This window comes from Artemia franciscana, chromosome 8 (assembly GCF_032884065.1).
Source record: "Artemia franciscana chromosome 8, ASM3288406v1, whole genome shotgun sequence".
Classification (NCBI taxonomy): domain Eukaryota; kingdom Metazoa; phylum Arthropoda; class Branchiopoda; order Anostraca; family Artemiidae; genus Artemia; species Artemia franciscana.
Window position 1 is genome coordinate 206,176 of NC_088870.1, and position 17,262 is coordinate 223,437.

Below are 17,262 nucleotides of genomic sequence, written 5' to 3' on the forward strand. Positions count from 1 at the left end.
ACACACACACACACACACACACACACACACACACACACACACACACACACACACACACACACACACACACACACACACACACACACACACACACACACACACACACACACACACACACACACACACACACACACACACACACACACACACACACACACACACACACACACACACACACACACACACACACACACACACACACACACACACACACACACACACACACACACACACACACACACACACACACACACACACACACACACACACACACACACACACACACACACACACACACACACACACACACACACACACACACACACACACACACACACACACACACACACACACACACACACACACACACACACACACACACACACACACACACACACACACACACACACACACACACACACACACACACACACACACACACACACACACACACACACACACACACACACACACACACACACACACACACACACACACTCCTTACACCCACCCAGGAAGTTCCTATTTTCTTTAAATCTTCATTTATGACATCGTCCCACCCTAGAATCTCGCTTGTAATTAAATGCTCAGCCCAGTTAAGATTTTATCTGTGGATCTTACTTACCTCTTTTTTTCCCCCTACTTCTAACACACACTTAAACACACACACACACACACACACAAGACACACACACACACACACACACACACACACACACACACACACACACACACACACACACACACACACACACACACACACACACACACACACACACACACACACACACACACACACACACACACACACACACACACACACACACACACACACACACACACACACACACACACACACACACACACACACACACACACACACACACACACACACACACACACACACACACACACACACACACACACACACACACACACACACACACACACACACACACACACACACACACACACACACACACACACACACACACACACACACACACACACACACACACACACACACACACACACACACACACACACACACACACACACACACACACACACACACACACACACACACACACACACACACACACACACACACACACACACACACACACACACACACACACACACACACACACACACACACACACACACACACACACACACACACACACACACACACACACACACACACACACACACACACACACACACACACACACACACACACACACACACACACACACACACACACACACACACACACACACACACACACACACACACACACACACACACACACACACACACACACACACACACACACACACACACACACACACACACACACACACACACACACACACACACACACACACACACACACACACACACACACACACACACACACACACACACACACACACACACACACACACACACACACACACACACACACACACACACACACACACACACACACACACACACACACACACACACACACACACACACACACACACACACACACACACACACACACACACACACACACACACACACACACACACACACACACACACACACACACACACACACACACACACACACACACACACACACACACACACACACACACACACACACACACACACACACACACACACACACACACACACACACACACACACACACACACACACACACACACACACACACACACACACACACACACACACACACACACACACACACACACACACACACACACACACACACACACACACACACACACACACACACACACACACACACACACACACACACACACACACACACACACACACACACACACACACACACACACACACACACACACACACACACACACACACACACACACACACACACACACACACACACACACACACACACACACACACACACACACACACACACACACACACACACACACACACACACACACACACACACACACACACACACACACACACACACACACACACACACACACACACACACACACACACACACACACACACACACACACACACACACACACACACACACACACACACACACACACACACACACACACACACACACACACACACACACACACACACACACACACACACACACACACACACACACACACACACACACACACACACACACACACACACACACACACACACACACACACACACACACACACACACACACACACACACACACACACACACACACACACACACACACACACACACACACACACACACACACACACACACACACACACACACACACACACACACACACACACACACACACACACACACACACAGCAATTTTAGCAATTGCTAAACAATTTGCTAAAATAGCAATTTTAGCCCTTGTATTAACAATTTGACGCAAATGACGCAATGGTTTTCGGAAGGTTTAGAGCAGCGGTTCTCTACTGATTTTGGTTTGTGCATTGTTTGAGACAGTTCTAAAATTCTGATGCCCTCTCATGATATTTAAATTTTGTCAGAGATGGACTGGGAACAAAAAGCCAAGGGGGCGTTTGGGTAAGGCGTCCCTGCCTACTACCCTCCTTATAGAAGGAATTTATTGTATTTTTTTGTGTTTAATCAGGAAGGGCGTTGAAAAATGAGTAGAAATTGTACTCTGCGTCATTCACTTCAAAATTTACACTGCCAGGCAAATTAGTACTATCACTAAGAAAGAAGTAGTCTTACAGTAGGAAGAAGACATACAGCTATCTTTTTTTGTCTAGATCTCCCCGATGTTCTGTTGCGGTGTTTCTCAGGGATCACATAAAGGGAAAGCGGAATCGTATTTTCAGCTGCATAAAATTTTAAACTTTCGTCAGACATTTGAAATCCTTTGTCACATCTTAAAACATGTCATTTATATACGCCTTTCCGGATCCACGTGCTATTTGTTTCGCTCCAGATGGTTTTATTTACAGGTGGCCCAACGGATACCCCATACTTACCTTTGTCAATTCCCGTGGGAAAATTAAATCTTTCAAAAACACTCAAATCCTAAAAAAAATCTATATCAGCGTTTTAAGGGGTTCTACTGGGTTTCTTTCGCCCCTCCCTGTAGAAAATTTTTCCTGTGGGAAATACCGGATGGTGGAAGATTTTGTTTCCAATGGGTTTCTGACGAATCCCGCTTAGAAACTTATTTTCAGCGATTTTAAAGGGTAATATTTTTCCTTCTCTATTTCCATACAAGGTTTCTGTACATTCAAACGTATACAATGTATTTAGAGAGCCTCATTGTGTAGGTTGTTATGGTGTCAGATGAGCAGAAGGTCGAAAGTCATTCACAATTCAGTCAATATGGAGATAATAACTCTCTATTTCCATCCTAAGCTTTATACGGTAAATACTATTTATATTTTATTAAACACAGCTAGGATTCATCATAAACTTGACTCAATATCAAAATTTGTCCTAAAGGAGGGTGAAAGCTGAAACAATTGCCGTTGAACTGGAATATAGGAGGGGACTTTTTACTGTTAGCAGGACTCAAACTTCTAAGCTCCGTAATATACAGAAAATTTTTCTCTTGGTTTCAAGTTCTAATGCTGCTCCTCGCTTTCATTTGTAAAAACAACTTTTCTTTTGTACTTTATCGCATGTGATTTATTCCATGTTTTATTTCAGTTTTTTGGTATTTTTCGGGGATGGGAACTCAGAAATCGTACAAGGGTAGTGAAATAGTAAAGGTATTTAACTTAATTTTGCATTGAAATGGGTTATTTGGTTCATCTTAAATTCAAATCTTTTTAAGTATAAGCATATCTGTCAATTTAAAATTTTTAATTTATTTTACTTGGAATGTAAAAAAACCAACATGTAATAAAAAAAAAGAAAAAAATTAAAACCATAGCTTTCGAATGTAGACCTACTTCAGATTGAAAATCCTTCCGATTTATGCTTAGTGGATATTTTCTCTGTTGCAAGAGTTGAAATAGTATCATATAATGAGGTTTCTATAGGGGTTTCCCGTTATGGGCAAGTTGACCCCTACCCCTCTTAAGTGTTTTTATGGAGCCAAATAAAAAAAATGGGAAGATGGAATAACTTCACATAAAAACAACAAGAAAAAAAGATCAGTCTCAGTTGGTGAAATGGAAAATGAACCACTTTCAATAGCTATATCAGCCTAATCAGTTGTTAAAAAAGACCAGCAAGACGGTAAAGTTTGTTGCCTACTCCTCCCCCAAACATTTTTTGTAGTGATTTTTATCGTTGGTGCCAGACCAAGTTTATGAAAAGAAATTACTCATATTTCTTAGTCTCAGCCTGTTATATCCGCGCACTTCTACCTTTGGGCAAGTATTTAGAGTTGCTACTAATTTTTCAATTATGTTTTTAAAATCTTCATTTGCCGTAGGCTGACAGCTCAACGGACAAAAACCTTGATTGAATGCTTGAAATATACAAATTCTGTGGCTGCTTCCTCATTTCATTATTAGACTTTTCTTAAGTTTGAAACAAATTGATTACTTTAATGAAAAGATCAGAAAAATTCCATAATATTAGGACAATCACCATAATTGTGTTTCATTTACCCTAGATACGCTGCCTTAACGTCTGAATGATCCAAAAATAACAGGCACTCCAAAATCAAAGGACCAGGTTTGGAGTAATGTAACTCGTTGACAGGGTTGCCAATGCTTAAAATACTACTTTTTTTTAATACGACTGTGCCGCAACACATTTTGTCTGGTAAAACTTTAGTTTTGTTTTTCAATTTCTTTTTAAAACACAAAAATAATATAGTTAACTAAATTGCTAGTTACTTTATCTTGCTTTTTATAGAATTATTTTTGTGTCATGTTTGCGCTTTATAAAAATTAGATAAAAAAACAAGTTGTTTTAACTGAAAGTAAGGAGCGACATTAAAACTTAAAACGAACAGAAATTACTTCGTATATGAAAGGGGCTGCTTCCTAATCAACGCCCCGCTCTTTACGCTAAAGTTTGACTCTTTCTCTCAACTCTTCTTTTTAAAACAGTAAAAAATTTTAGCGTAAAGAGCGGGGCGTTGATGAGGAAGCAGCACCTTTCATATACGAAGTAATTTCTGTTCGTTTTAAGTTTTAATGTAGCTCATTACTTTCAGTTAAAAAAACTTGTGTTTTTTATTTAATTTCTGAACGTTTTTGAATCAATGCATGTTTTGATTTTCGCTCTCCGCAGAGGAATAATTTAAACGAAATTTGTATATATTTTTTTTTTTTGGCCAAATGGCTTTCTCATAATTTTGATCGAATGATTTTGAGAAAAAAAGAGCGGGGGAGGAAGCGTAGTTGCCTTCCGATTTTCGGTTAATTAAAAAGGCAACTAGAACTTTTAATTTTTTGCGAATCTTTTTATTAGTAAAGATATACGAAACTTATAAATTAGCTTACGTAAAGAACTTTTGTATTCTCATGTTTTAATTACATATATTTAATTTTTTTTCGACTACACTGAATAAAATAACTATCTCAGAATTTTGATTCGTTGACTTTGGGAAAATAAATAGCGTGGGAGGGAGCCTAGGTGCCCTCCAATTTTTTAGGTCACTTAAAAAGGGCTCTTTTCATTTCCGTTAGAATGAGCCCTCTCGCAACATTCTAGGACAACTGAGTCGATACGATCACCCCTGGGAAAAAAACCAAAAAAATAAACACGCATCCGTGATCTGTCTTCTGGCAAAAAATACAAAATTCCACATTTTTGTAGATAGGAGCTTGAAACTTCTACATTAGGGTTCTCTGATACGCTGAATCTGATGATGTGATTTTCGTTAAGATCGTATGACTTTTAGGGGGTATTTCTCTCTATTTTCTAAAATGAGGCAAACTTCTCAGACTTGTAACTTTTGATGGGTAAGACTAATCTTGATGAAACTTATATATTTAAAATCAGCATTAAAATGCGATTCTTTTGATATAGCTATTGGTATCAAAATTTCTTGGAGTTTTGGTTACTATTGAGCCGGGTCGCTCCTTACAACAGTTCGTTACCACGAACTGTTTGATCTGATACCTTTTGCTTGGATCCCTGAAACTTAACATGGAAAATATAGTCGAAATTTTTGAGATATAGTAGCAATTTTTATTGTGCCATCAAATATCGAAATTTACCGTATTATACCTCTAAATTTTATCACAAATCGTGCCATTTCTATGTTTCGGCATCACAAATTACATTTTTTGGTTTCACCAACCGCAACCGAGTCATGCGTGTTGTTTGTGTTGTTAGTTACTGTTGACAAGGAAGTGGGACAGTTTGAGGCGCAGGAGATATTTGGATTGAAGAGGAAGTGCAGTGCCTTTATTAAGACATGCCAATAATGTTTACCTGTTTCCGTTGAATTTGCTACCATTGATTGATTTGCTGCCTTTGCGTAGAATCTGCACTTTTTATTGTCTTTAAGCTGAACCTGATATTTTCATCTGTAATTTCCTACCTTTTTACTGTTAGCAGGACTCAAACATCTCAGCTCTCTTTGGTGTCCAGTAGCTAAGTGTTATTCCCTGATTACCTGTTTCTGGGGCTAATTATCGTCGACTTTGATCTTTTTGACATTATATCTCTTTTATGGTAACTTCAGTTATCTTTTTTGATATTCTTCCTTGTCTGTGACGGTTCCTTGTCTTTGACGATTTTCTCCCTGTACTGGTTCTTACCATCCATAGCTGAATGGTGACATTTTCTTCTCGTAAACGTTTTGAAAGATTTGGAGTGAGTGTGATAAGACGCAAGTTGGTTAAACTCGGATTGGAAGAGTTCTTTGGGACAGGTGTTTTAAAGTCTAGTTTTTAGGAACTTGGGAATTTACCAGATTTTGTAATTTGGTTAAATATATCAGATAAAGGTCCAGCAATTGTGTCTGGAAAGGCTTTATTCAAGTCAGTTTGGGATGTCTAATTGGCAAGCTTTTGGATTTTATTTGTAACATCAGAGGGAGAAATTTAGTGGAAAGAGGTGGAGGGAGGAATAGTTTGATCTGAGCCAGTAAAAGGGCGAGATTTTGAACATTTGAAGCAAAGTTGCGGGTTGAGATTGTTGGCTATCTTATAAGGGGGCTCAGAAAGATGAAAATTAACTTCAACAGTGTTTTTGCCGCAAATCTCTTTAATTTTGTTGTACTATTTCTTGGGCTTGTTTTAAAACAAATCCTTAACTTTACTATTGTAATACTCAGAAGCTGCCTTTCTTAATTTCCTTTTCAGGAACTTTCTTAAATTGTTTAACTCTGTGACATGTCCTTGCTGGAACAAATGGATTTTTTTCTTTACAAGTTTTTTGAAAGTCGCAGTAGTGTAAGGTTTATCGGTAGAGCATGTTTTAATTTTTTTTACCTGGAAATGGGCTTCATAATTACTCCTCAATAAATTTTGGAGGGACAAAGCCTTGTAGTCGACATATTTTGTTCGGTACATGGGAGACAAATTTTCACTTGTGATCCAAGAACCGAAATTGTAGAGTCCTGAGTCCATTAGAGGTCTAAAGACGGTTTCAGTAATAGGAAAGGACTATTTAACTTCCCCCTCCAAACAAACGTGGTATTTCCTCGGAATGTATCTATTAACAAATTTGAGATAGCTACTCTATTCAAAATCATCCAAATATTATACAACAAGGTCTTTGGGGTTAAAACAAACCCCCAGAGCTTGGGGGCAAGAGTTGTATTTGGGTTAAAATTGGAAGTTCTAGTTCCCTTTCAGGATTCAAAAGTGACAGAGGGCAACTGCCCCCTCCCCCCTGACTACCCCTTCTTTTCACCAAACGAATCTGATTGAAATTGTGAGATAGCGATTTTGTTCAAAATAGTTCAAAGAATATATAGCAATGCCTCTAGGGTTGGACACAACCCCCCAGTGACCTGGGGTTAGGGTTGTAAGTCATGCCATGGGGGGTATTTAAGTTTTTTCTATTGAATGGGTGGCTGTATAAACTTCAGATAAGGCTCATTTGATTGGAAATTGGAAGTTATCGTGCTCTATTTAAGAGTAAAGAGTGATTTAAAAGCAACCAGCACTAGTAAGAGCAACCAGTTTTAGTCCCCGTTTTAAGATTCAAAGTGATCAGAGCGACTCCTCTCCCACACGCGTCGTGTTTTCCTAAGATGCATCCAATAGAAATTTTGAGACAATCTTTTATTCAAAATAGTCCAAATATCATATAACAATGCTTTCGGGATTGATGAACCACCGGAGCCTGGGTGCGAGGGTTGTAAGTTATGCTCCTGGGGCGTTTATGGTTCTTATGGATGAGATGATTGCATACATTTTAGTTGTGGCTCATTTGGTTGAAATTGGAAGTTCTAGTTCCCTTTAATGAGTCATAAGTGGTGAATGTCAACTCCCCCCCCCCTACCACCTCTTGTCATCAAAATCATCTGATTTAAATTTGCGATGAGCATTTCGATTAAAATAGTCCAAACAACATATAACAATGTCTAGGGTTGACACAGCCCGCCAGATCCTTGGGACAAGGGCTTTAAGTTATGCCCTGGGGACATTAAAGGTTTTCATGGTATGGATGGTCATGTAAAATTCAGATGGGTCCCATTTGATCTGAACTTAGAAGTTATAGTGCCCTCTTTAAGAGCTAAAGTGATTGAGCAAATTTTGTTCTGGCCTTGGGAAGGTATGGGCGTTTTGAGCCCCAATTGTGTTAAATTCTGCTCGTTTTGAGTTTGACTCGACTATTTATTGTAATTTCTGTTCGTTTTTGGTTCATTTCATTTATCGATGCTGATTTGTGGTAGTTTAAAGGCTTGGTAGATTATTTGATTCAATTTTTGCTCCTTTCTGGTTTGATACGTTTTTTACTTTTTTGTTGTTGTTGAAAAATTATTTTTAATTAGTTGCAAGAAAAAGGGTCTCTGAAAAACAAAAACGATCAATTGTTGATGCCCTCTTGACAAAAGGCCACCGATTGCTTACAGAGAGTGGTGGCTTCAAAGGATTCTGTGGACATCGCTTTTGCCAATTCCCTTCTAGAGAGTACCGTGAAAACGCAAGAAGATGAAAAAAGCCGGCTGCAAAGGACATACCAAAAAGGAAGTCGAACCTGATAAGCAAGTTAACCAATCTCTCAAAGAAGTCGAAGAAGCTAATGAGTTAGCTTCCAAGGTGAAGTCTTGTGGATTGTTGTAGCTTGATTCCAGTCTTGAAGCTCCTTTTCTTATTTTGTTTTAAATAAACATAAATGAAAGTTTTAACAAAAAGAAAGTAGAAAAACAAAGACACTTGACCCGTTTCCATAGAAAATGAGCTCCTCCCGAGGGTTATGAATATGATGATTCTTAGACTGACTTGACCATCGCTTCTGATGTATGAGCAAAGGAGTGTTTTGGCCATGAATGGTAATTAAAATTTCTTCTGACTTGATCCCTGTGAGCCCCTTTTTTCACCCCCCCTTAAAAGTCCCTTGACATGTCGTCAATTCCCTTTTCTAGTGAGCAGGAATCATTCCGAGCCCTTCGTGTAAGATTAATTTTTATATTTAATTTCTTTTTTTTTCCAGGGGGTTGAGTTATCATAGCAGTACAAGATAAGTGTCTGTGGGGTAATTTTTGGGTTGTAGGGGATACGCTTAGCACCCCTTTTTGGGCAACAACAATTCATATACATCAAAATGTATATGTTGGTTAGGTTATTAATATTCAATTTGTCAATCACCAAATATTTATTATAAGTATAGTAATATCATTGGGATGGAATCATCTTTTTTTTCTCATGTCTGAAAAATTTTGTAGATTCTACAAGAAGTGAAAATTTATGGACTCTCTACCAGAGCACCAAAAGCAACAATACACAGTTAGCCAAGTGCCATCAAAATGAACGTTTAAAGTCAGCTAAACTGGCAAATGATATGGTGGTATTGAAAAAACAGCTAATGGACAGTGTGACAGAATGCTCTATTTTGAAGGCACAAATATCAAAATGGGAGCAATTGAAGAAAGCCACGCAGGTATTTCTTTTTTGCAATTGGATTTTATTTAGGCTTTCCTCTACCAAAACCAAGGTTAATATTAAGGTAGATCACCCTCCCAAGACCTTTTTTTCATGTTGTAATAAGACTATCAGAGATGGGGCAATAGCCTATATTAATCCCCAAAAAGATGCTTTCTCCTTACTGTTTTCCCTCGCTTTTCAAATTTTCGTTCAGTTAATCCAAATTGGAGCCTGAAATATTTTTCTGTTTACCCTATTCTTACATAACAAGGATAGATAGTTAGTACGTACTTAGTAGAGAGAGGTTGTGTGAAATTAGATGTTGAATTTCAAAAGATAGCTCTAATTTTGCTTAGAATTCGGCCCACTCTGCAAACCACATTGCCCAGGCCTCTTGTTGTACGTTCTAACTTTCTATGCTGAAGACCTGAAGCTCATTGTACCAGCCTTGTCTTGTGAAGATCTTACCCTTCTACAAAATGATCTTGGATTGCTTGATCAATGGGCTGATGCTTGGCTTCTTAAATTCAATGTTGTCAAGTGACATGTCATTTACCTTGGCAAAATGAACCCTTGTCGATCTTATGGTCTCTCATGTCTCCTATTTTCCTCTGTAAATACTGAACAGGATCTTGGAATCACTATTGATAGTGAGTTAAATTTCAGCATTCATGCTAAAAAGACTGCTGCTGGTGCTAATTCAACCATGGGAATGATTAAGCGTACTCTTTCCATTCGTTCCCCTTAAGTTATTAGTCTTCTGTATAAGGGACTTGTGCATCCTAAGCTTAAATTTGGAATGTCTCTGGCCTCCCTTTATTAAAAAAAAGACATAAAAAGTTTTGGAAGATGTGTAGAGACGTGCCCCTAAAGTGATATCTGGCATAAAAGGAACGTTCCTACCCATCAAGACTAGCAAAGCAGAAACTACCAACTCTTGTATGCAGAAGAAATAGAGGTGATGTTATTTGAACCTATAAGATACTGAGGGCTATTACACCCCCAGCATTATTTCCAACTGTTTGTCCTAACTCAAGAACTAGAGGTCATCAGCTGAAACTCGTTAAGCAGCCTACCCTATTCAGACTCCGCCATCAATTCTTTTCTTCAAAAATCACCAACACTTGGAATAAACTCTTATGCAAAAACTGTTACAGCTGAATCTGTGGATATCATTAAACGAAGACTGGATGCTGAGTGGTCCTCCAGAGAGTGTAAACTCAACTGGGAAGCTTTGGATCAGCACAGTGCACCTGGTCACTAAAGAATCCTGAATTCAACTCAAATCGTCAACTCTGGAGCTCTACAAGTAGAAATCCTTAGATTGCTCCAAGCTACAAGTTGAGGTAATTATATTCACATAATGTTGAAACTGGTTTTTAGTTGTGCATTAAGCATAACTAAAGGGTAGTTTTCGGCTATGTTCTTGTGGAAATTTACCGAAAAGCCCTAACAACGAAATTAGACAATGCGGGATTTTCTTTTATTTTACTCTTGAATTATTTATGATTTTCAATTCATGAAATGACAAGGTAAAAATAATTTTCCAAGTATTGGGTAGCCAGTACCTTCAGAACTGTATTAGAAGCTGTTTTTAGTCTTGAGATCCAAATCTTGCTGTTTCTAGAAGTTGAGCTCTTCCCTTTAATTTTCAAGCTTGTATCTCCTTTCAATGTCACATTCTGAGTGGAGTTAAAACCGTCCAGTTTTCTCTCTGTCTTTTCTCTTTTCAAGCATCTTACCAAGCTTTTTTTCTCTTAAGTTTTTCAACAATTTTGTGTTGATATTAAAAAACAAAATAAAGAACTTGTAAACTTTTTCAGCCATTAAGAAGATTTGGGGAATTAGTTTAGTAACTGAATGTTCGATTTTTTCGTTGTCTTGAGAGGTGAATTAATGTTTAAATTCATTTTTTTGCGAGTTTAGAGACACTCCCTCCAAATCTGTTAGACAGTTTAAAAAAAATTATAACCTTTAAAATCTATTAAAGTCAAGTAAGTTCGGTTGGTAAGTATTCATTAATTTACTCTTAAAATTTATCTATTTAAAACCATGTGGCATCAATTTCACGAAGTGCGTAAGAATTGTTAAAAACTCGAATTTAAACATAAAAATGGAAGTTTTAAGGTAAATTTTCTTAATTCTGCTACAAGGGAAGAAAAAAATTTATAGGGATCACACAAGTCTTCAGAAGTCTTTCTTTGAATTATATTCATTAATGGTGGGTTTCAAAATTGAAAAATCATTAGAATTAGCGGAAAAATTTCCTATAAACGATCCTTATGACATCATTAAGGGAGATATCTCATCGTTTGCCAGAGCTTAGCAATCAATTTTGTGCTTACAATAACCCTATATGTCCAAACCATAACCTTGAACTGTTTCAAATTGATAGTGATTTTTGGGAGAAACAACTATTTTCTTTACGTGTAGTCCATCTGTTAGTCTGTGGTGTACAGTAGAAAATTAAATCCATCAGTTTCAGATGTATCTTCAGTGACTATTCGAAAAAGGCCAACCCTTTGAATGCGCGAAGTATTCAAGATAGCCATAAATGAAACAAAAAACGCAAGGACTCTAAAAGCAAGGAACATGAATTTTTATACTATTTTCTATTTCAATTTTTTATCTTTACTGAAGGTTAATCAAAACAGAGTAGCCATAACCTAGCCAGTTCCTTTAGCAGGAACTTGTGAACAGTTACAGAACTGACTACATTCAAAAATGACACGAATGACTCAGTATCATTACTGTTATTTCCTCTTTTACAATTTTCTTATTTCACTCTAAATTGACAGAACTGGCTGCTTATTCAGTAAGAGCTCCTATGCACATATATTTTTATAATTCGAAAGGTGAGTTAACTGATGCCAATTCGAAGAATTCCGTACCATATACACTAAGAGACATTAATATAGAAGGTATACTGTTAGTTTTGATTATTATTGCCACTAGAAAAATTCATTGGTATTCATGCACATAAGGCCAATTTACATGCGAGTACTGTTTCCTCTATCCCACTCTATTTAGAGCCATCACCTTGGCTACTTCCCCAAAACTATCCAAATATTACCTTCTGTTCGTTTAATGATTTTGATTGTAGGCTAATTTACTAATTATCCAATGGGAAAGGTTTTTTTTTAAAATATTTGCTGATCCTTCAAGCATGAAGGATGTGGACAAATTTATTTTATTGTAGATTTAGCGAATCCGGCCTTTTGCCTGAGGGAGAAGGAACATAGTTGCCTGTACAACATAGATAATATCAATGAAGATACAGGGTGTGTTCACAAGATGTCTTACAATGGTATTGTAATTAAATCGTAATTGTATTAGATTTAATGAAAAATGCTTTTTGTTTAAGGGGGAAGTTATTATCATGTATAGTTGATACTAATCAATATGTAGGATGTGTCCGCAAGAACCACGATGTATTACAAAGGGTTTCACTTCCTTTATCCAAAACACCATCGCATAGGTCATCTGGTTACAGTCTAGGACTTTGTCTGCCTCAACCCCCTGTCTTTTATTTGTTGTACCTTTCTAAATGTTTCAAGATGTATTTCTTTTTTTATTAGAAGAGAACTGACCATATGGAAAACAAGGCAAGAAATTTTTATCAAACAATACAATCAATGTACCTAGATTTAACAGAAGAAATCAAGTCTGTCAAAGACATTTTAGGGGAAGAAATTGTCGCATCTTCTGAAACGAGAAGTCCGAGGAACAGCGGTAATGTTTATTTTTTTTCTTGTTTCTATATAATCATAATACATAATATAATAATATATAATATAATAATATATATAATAATAATATATAATATAATAATATATATAATAATAATATATAATATAATAACATATATAATATAATATATTTATATATAATATAATGTATAATATAATAATAATAATATAATAATAATTGTCTTAATAATTCTTGTTTCCCGAAATTTTTTCCTTGTTTCCATACTACAGCTAAGTCAAATTTTCAGCTTGTGCTTTATTGATATAAATTTGAAAACAAGTCTACTGTGCACACGTGGAGAGTAGAGCATATACGACTATGTATGGAAACTTCGTGTTAGTCTCAGAAAAAGACGAAAAAGAGCCTACCTTATCTAGCGACGCTCAGAAAAACCACAAACCTAATTGAAGCCTAAATTGATTATTATCTGAATTATTTTCTATTATCTATATTGTTCTTTAAATTGGCCAAAATTGAAAAAAATGGTTCTTGCCAAAAGGATACAGTAAATGTGTTTGTATACTTTTCTTTTCTAACTAGCCTGTGCTTGAGATACTAAACTTGTCTTAATTATTTTAATTAAATGAAAAAAGGAAGTTTTTTCGGTTGAAATTAAGGAGCGACATTAAAATTTAAAATGAAGAGAAATTATTATGTACTAGCTGTTGGGGTGCCGCTTCGCGCCACCCCAACACCTAGTTGGTGGGGGCGCTTCGCGCCCCCCCCCCCCCAAGCCCCCCCGCGCGCGTAAGTCGTTACGCGCCATAATAGTTACGCGCCATTGTAGTTGTGTCCTTATGTCCCACCTGTGAATATAGATAGATATATATATATATATATATATATATATATATATATATATATATATATGGTTTTAACTACGTAAAACTTGCGAATATACAACATTCTTTGCTGTCCCATTGTCTTTACATATAAATAGATTGTCAGGTTTACCGACTCTTGAACATGCAACATATAATGGTCCATGGGAAAACAATCTGTATTCAGATCTATACCTCATGATTCTAATGATTGCCCTTGAGCTTTGTTGATGGTAATTGCTAATCGACCATTCCCTGCCCCGGTGTCTCGGTCGTCATTTATATCCCCCTGTTTCCCCCGGTATCCCCGTTGTAGTTGTGTCCCTGTGTCCCGGTCGTCATTTATATTCCCTGTGTCCCGGTCGTCATTTGTATCCCGGTGTCCCGGTCTGTATATACATTCGTTTTTTAGTTTTGTTTTTCTCCTTTATTTTTTTCCTTTTTTTTTCTTTTTTAGTTTATTTAGATTTTTAGATTTTTTAGTTTTTTTTTAGTTTTTATTTTTTTTTTCTTTTTAGTTTTTTGTAGTTTTTACCTTCTTTTTAGTTTTGTTAGTTTTTATGGCACTTGGTATTAACCAAGTGACATATAGCAGTCGCCAATTCTGTCGGTCTGTCGGTCTGTCTGTCGGTCTGTCTGTCGGTCTGTCTGTCGGTCTGTCTGTCGGTCCCGGTTTTGCTACTTTAGGCACTTCCAGGTAAGCTAGGACGATGAAATTTGGCAAGCGTATCAGGGACCGGACCAGATTAAATTAGAAATAGTCGTTTTCCCGATTTGACCATCTGGGGGGGAGTGGGGGCCCGGTTAATTCGCAAAAAATAGAAAAAATGAAGTATTTTTAACTTATCAGCGGGTATTTGGATCTTAATGAAATTTGATGTTTGGAATGATATTGTGTCTTAGAGCTCTTATTTTTAATCCCGACCGGATCTGATGACATTGGGGGGAGTTGGAGGGGGAAAACCTAAAGTCCCGGTTTTGCTACTTTAGGCACTTCCAGGTAAGCTAGGACGATGAAATTTGGCAAGCGTATCAGGGACCGGACCAGATTAAATTAGAAATAGTCGTTTTCCCGATTTGACCATCTGGGGGGGGGAGAAGGGGCCGGTTAATTCGGAAAAATAGAAAAAATGAAGTATTTTTAACTTATGAGCGGGTGATTGGATCTTAATGAAATTTGATGTTTGGAATGATATTGTGTCTCAGAGCTCTTATTTTAAATCCCGACTGGGTCTGATGACATTGGGGGGAGTTGGAGGGGGGAAACCTAAAATCTTGGAAAACACTTAGAGTAGAGGGATCGGGATGAAACTTGATGGGAAAAATAAGCGCAAGTCCCAGATACATGATTGACATAATCGGAACTTATTTGCTCTCTTTGGGGTAGTTGGGAGGGGGGGAGTAAGTCTTAAAAATTAGAAAAATGAGGTATTTTCAACTTACGAACGGGTGATCGGATCTCAATGAAATTTGATGTTTAGAAGGATATCGTGTCTTAGAGCTCTTATTTTAAATCCCGACCGGATCTGGTGATGGGGGCGGGGAGTTGGGAGGGGGAAACCTAAAACTTGGAAAACACTTAGAGTGGAGGGATCGGGATGAAACATGGTGGGAAAAATAAACACAAGTCCTAGATAGATGATTGACATAAACGGAACGGATCCGCTCTCTTTTGGGTAGTTGGGGGGGGGGGTTAATTCTGAAAAATTAGAAAAAATGAGGTATTTTTAACTTACGAATGGGTGATTGGATCTCCATGAAATTTGATTTTTAGAAGGATATCGTGGCTCAAAGCTCTTATTTTAAATCCTGACCGGATCTGGTGACATTGGGGGAAGTTTGGGGTGGGGAGACCTAAAATGATGGGAAACCCTTAGATTGGAAGGATTGGGATGAAACTTGGTTGGAAAAATAAGCAAAAGTCTTGCATACGTAATTTACATAATTGGAACGGATCCGCTCAATTGCGGGGGGGGGGGGGGTAATTCTGAAAAATAAGAAAAATAACGTATTTTTAACTTACGAAGGAGTGATCGGATCTTCATGAAACTTCATATTTAGAAGGACCTCGTAACTCTGATATCTTATTTTAAATCTCAACCGGATCAAACGTAATTGGGGGGGGGACAGTTGGGGGGACCGGAAATCTTAGAAAATACTTAAAGCGGTGAGATCAGGATGAAACTGGATGGGAAGAATAGAAACCTGTCTAAGATACGTGACTGACATAACTGGACCGGATCTGCTCTCTTTGGTGGAATTGGGAGGGGGGAGGTAATTTTGAAAATTGAGGTATTTGTAACTTACGAAAGGGTGACCAGATCTTAATGAAATTTGATATTTAGAAGGATCTTGTGCTATAAAGTTTAACTTTAGGTTCTGACCTTCTCACAAGTGCCAAATGAGCTCTCGGCTCTTCCGACCTCGTCCAAATGAGCTCTTGGCTCTTCCGACCTCGTACCATATGAGCTCTCGGCTCTTCCGACCTCGTCACAAGTGCCATATGAGCTCTTAGCTCTTGTTTTTTTACTTATGTCCTGGTCGTCATTTATACTCCCTGTGTCCCGGTGCTTTGTTGATTGCTAATCGAACATTCCTTTTGTCCTGGTCGCTTTCTCTTTGAGTGTCGTCATTTATTTTTTTCTTTTTTAGTTCTTTTAGTTTTTACCTTTTTTA

General features: G+C 37.8%; 1 protein-coding gene across 1 annotated transcript in view; it reads left to right on the forward strand.

The window, feature by feature from the left end:
• Positions 1–9,686: 9,686 nt before the first annotated feature.
• LOC136029851 (uncharacterized) overlaps positions 9,687–17,262 on the forward strand; it is a 96,284-nt gene continuing 88,708 nt past the window's right edge. Inside the window, 2 exon segments of the mRNA XM_065708306.1 lie at positions 9,687–10,031; positions 13,594–13,747. Of these exon segments, the coding sequence (XP_065564378.1) occupies positions 9,933–10,031; positions 13,594–13,747 (253 nt within the window). The 5' untranslated portion in view covers positions 9,687–9,932.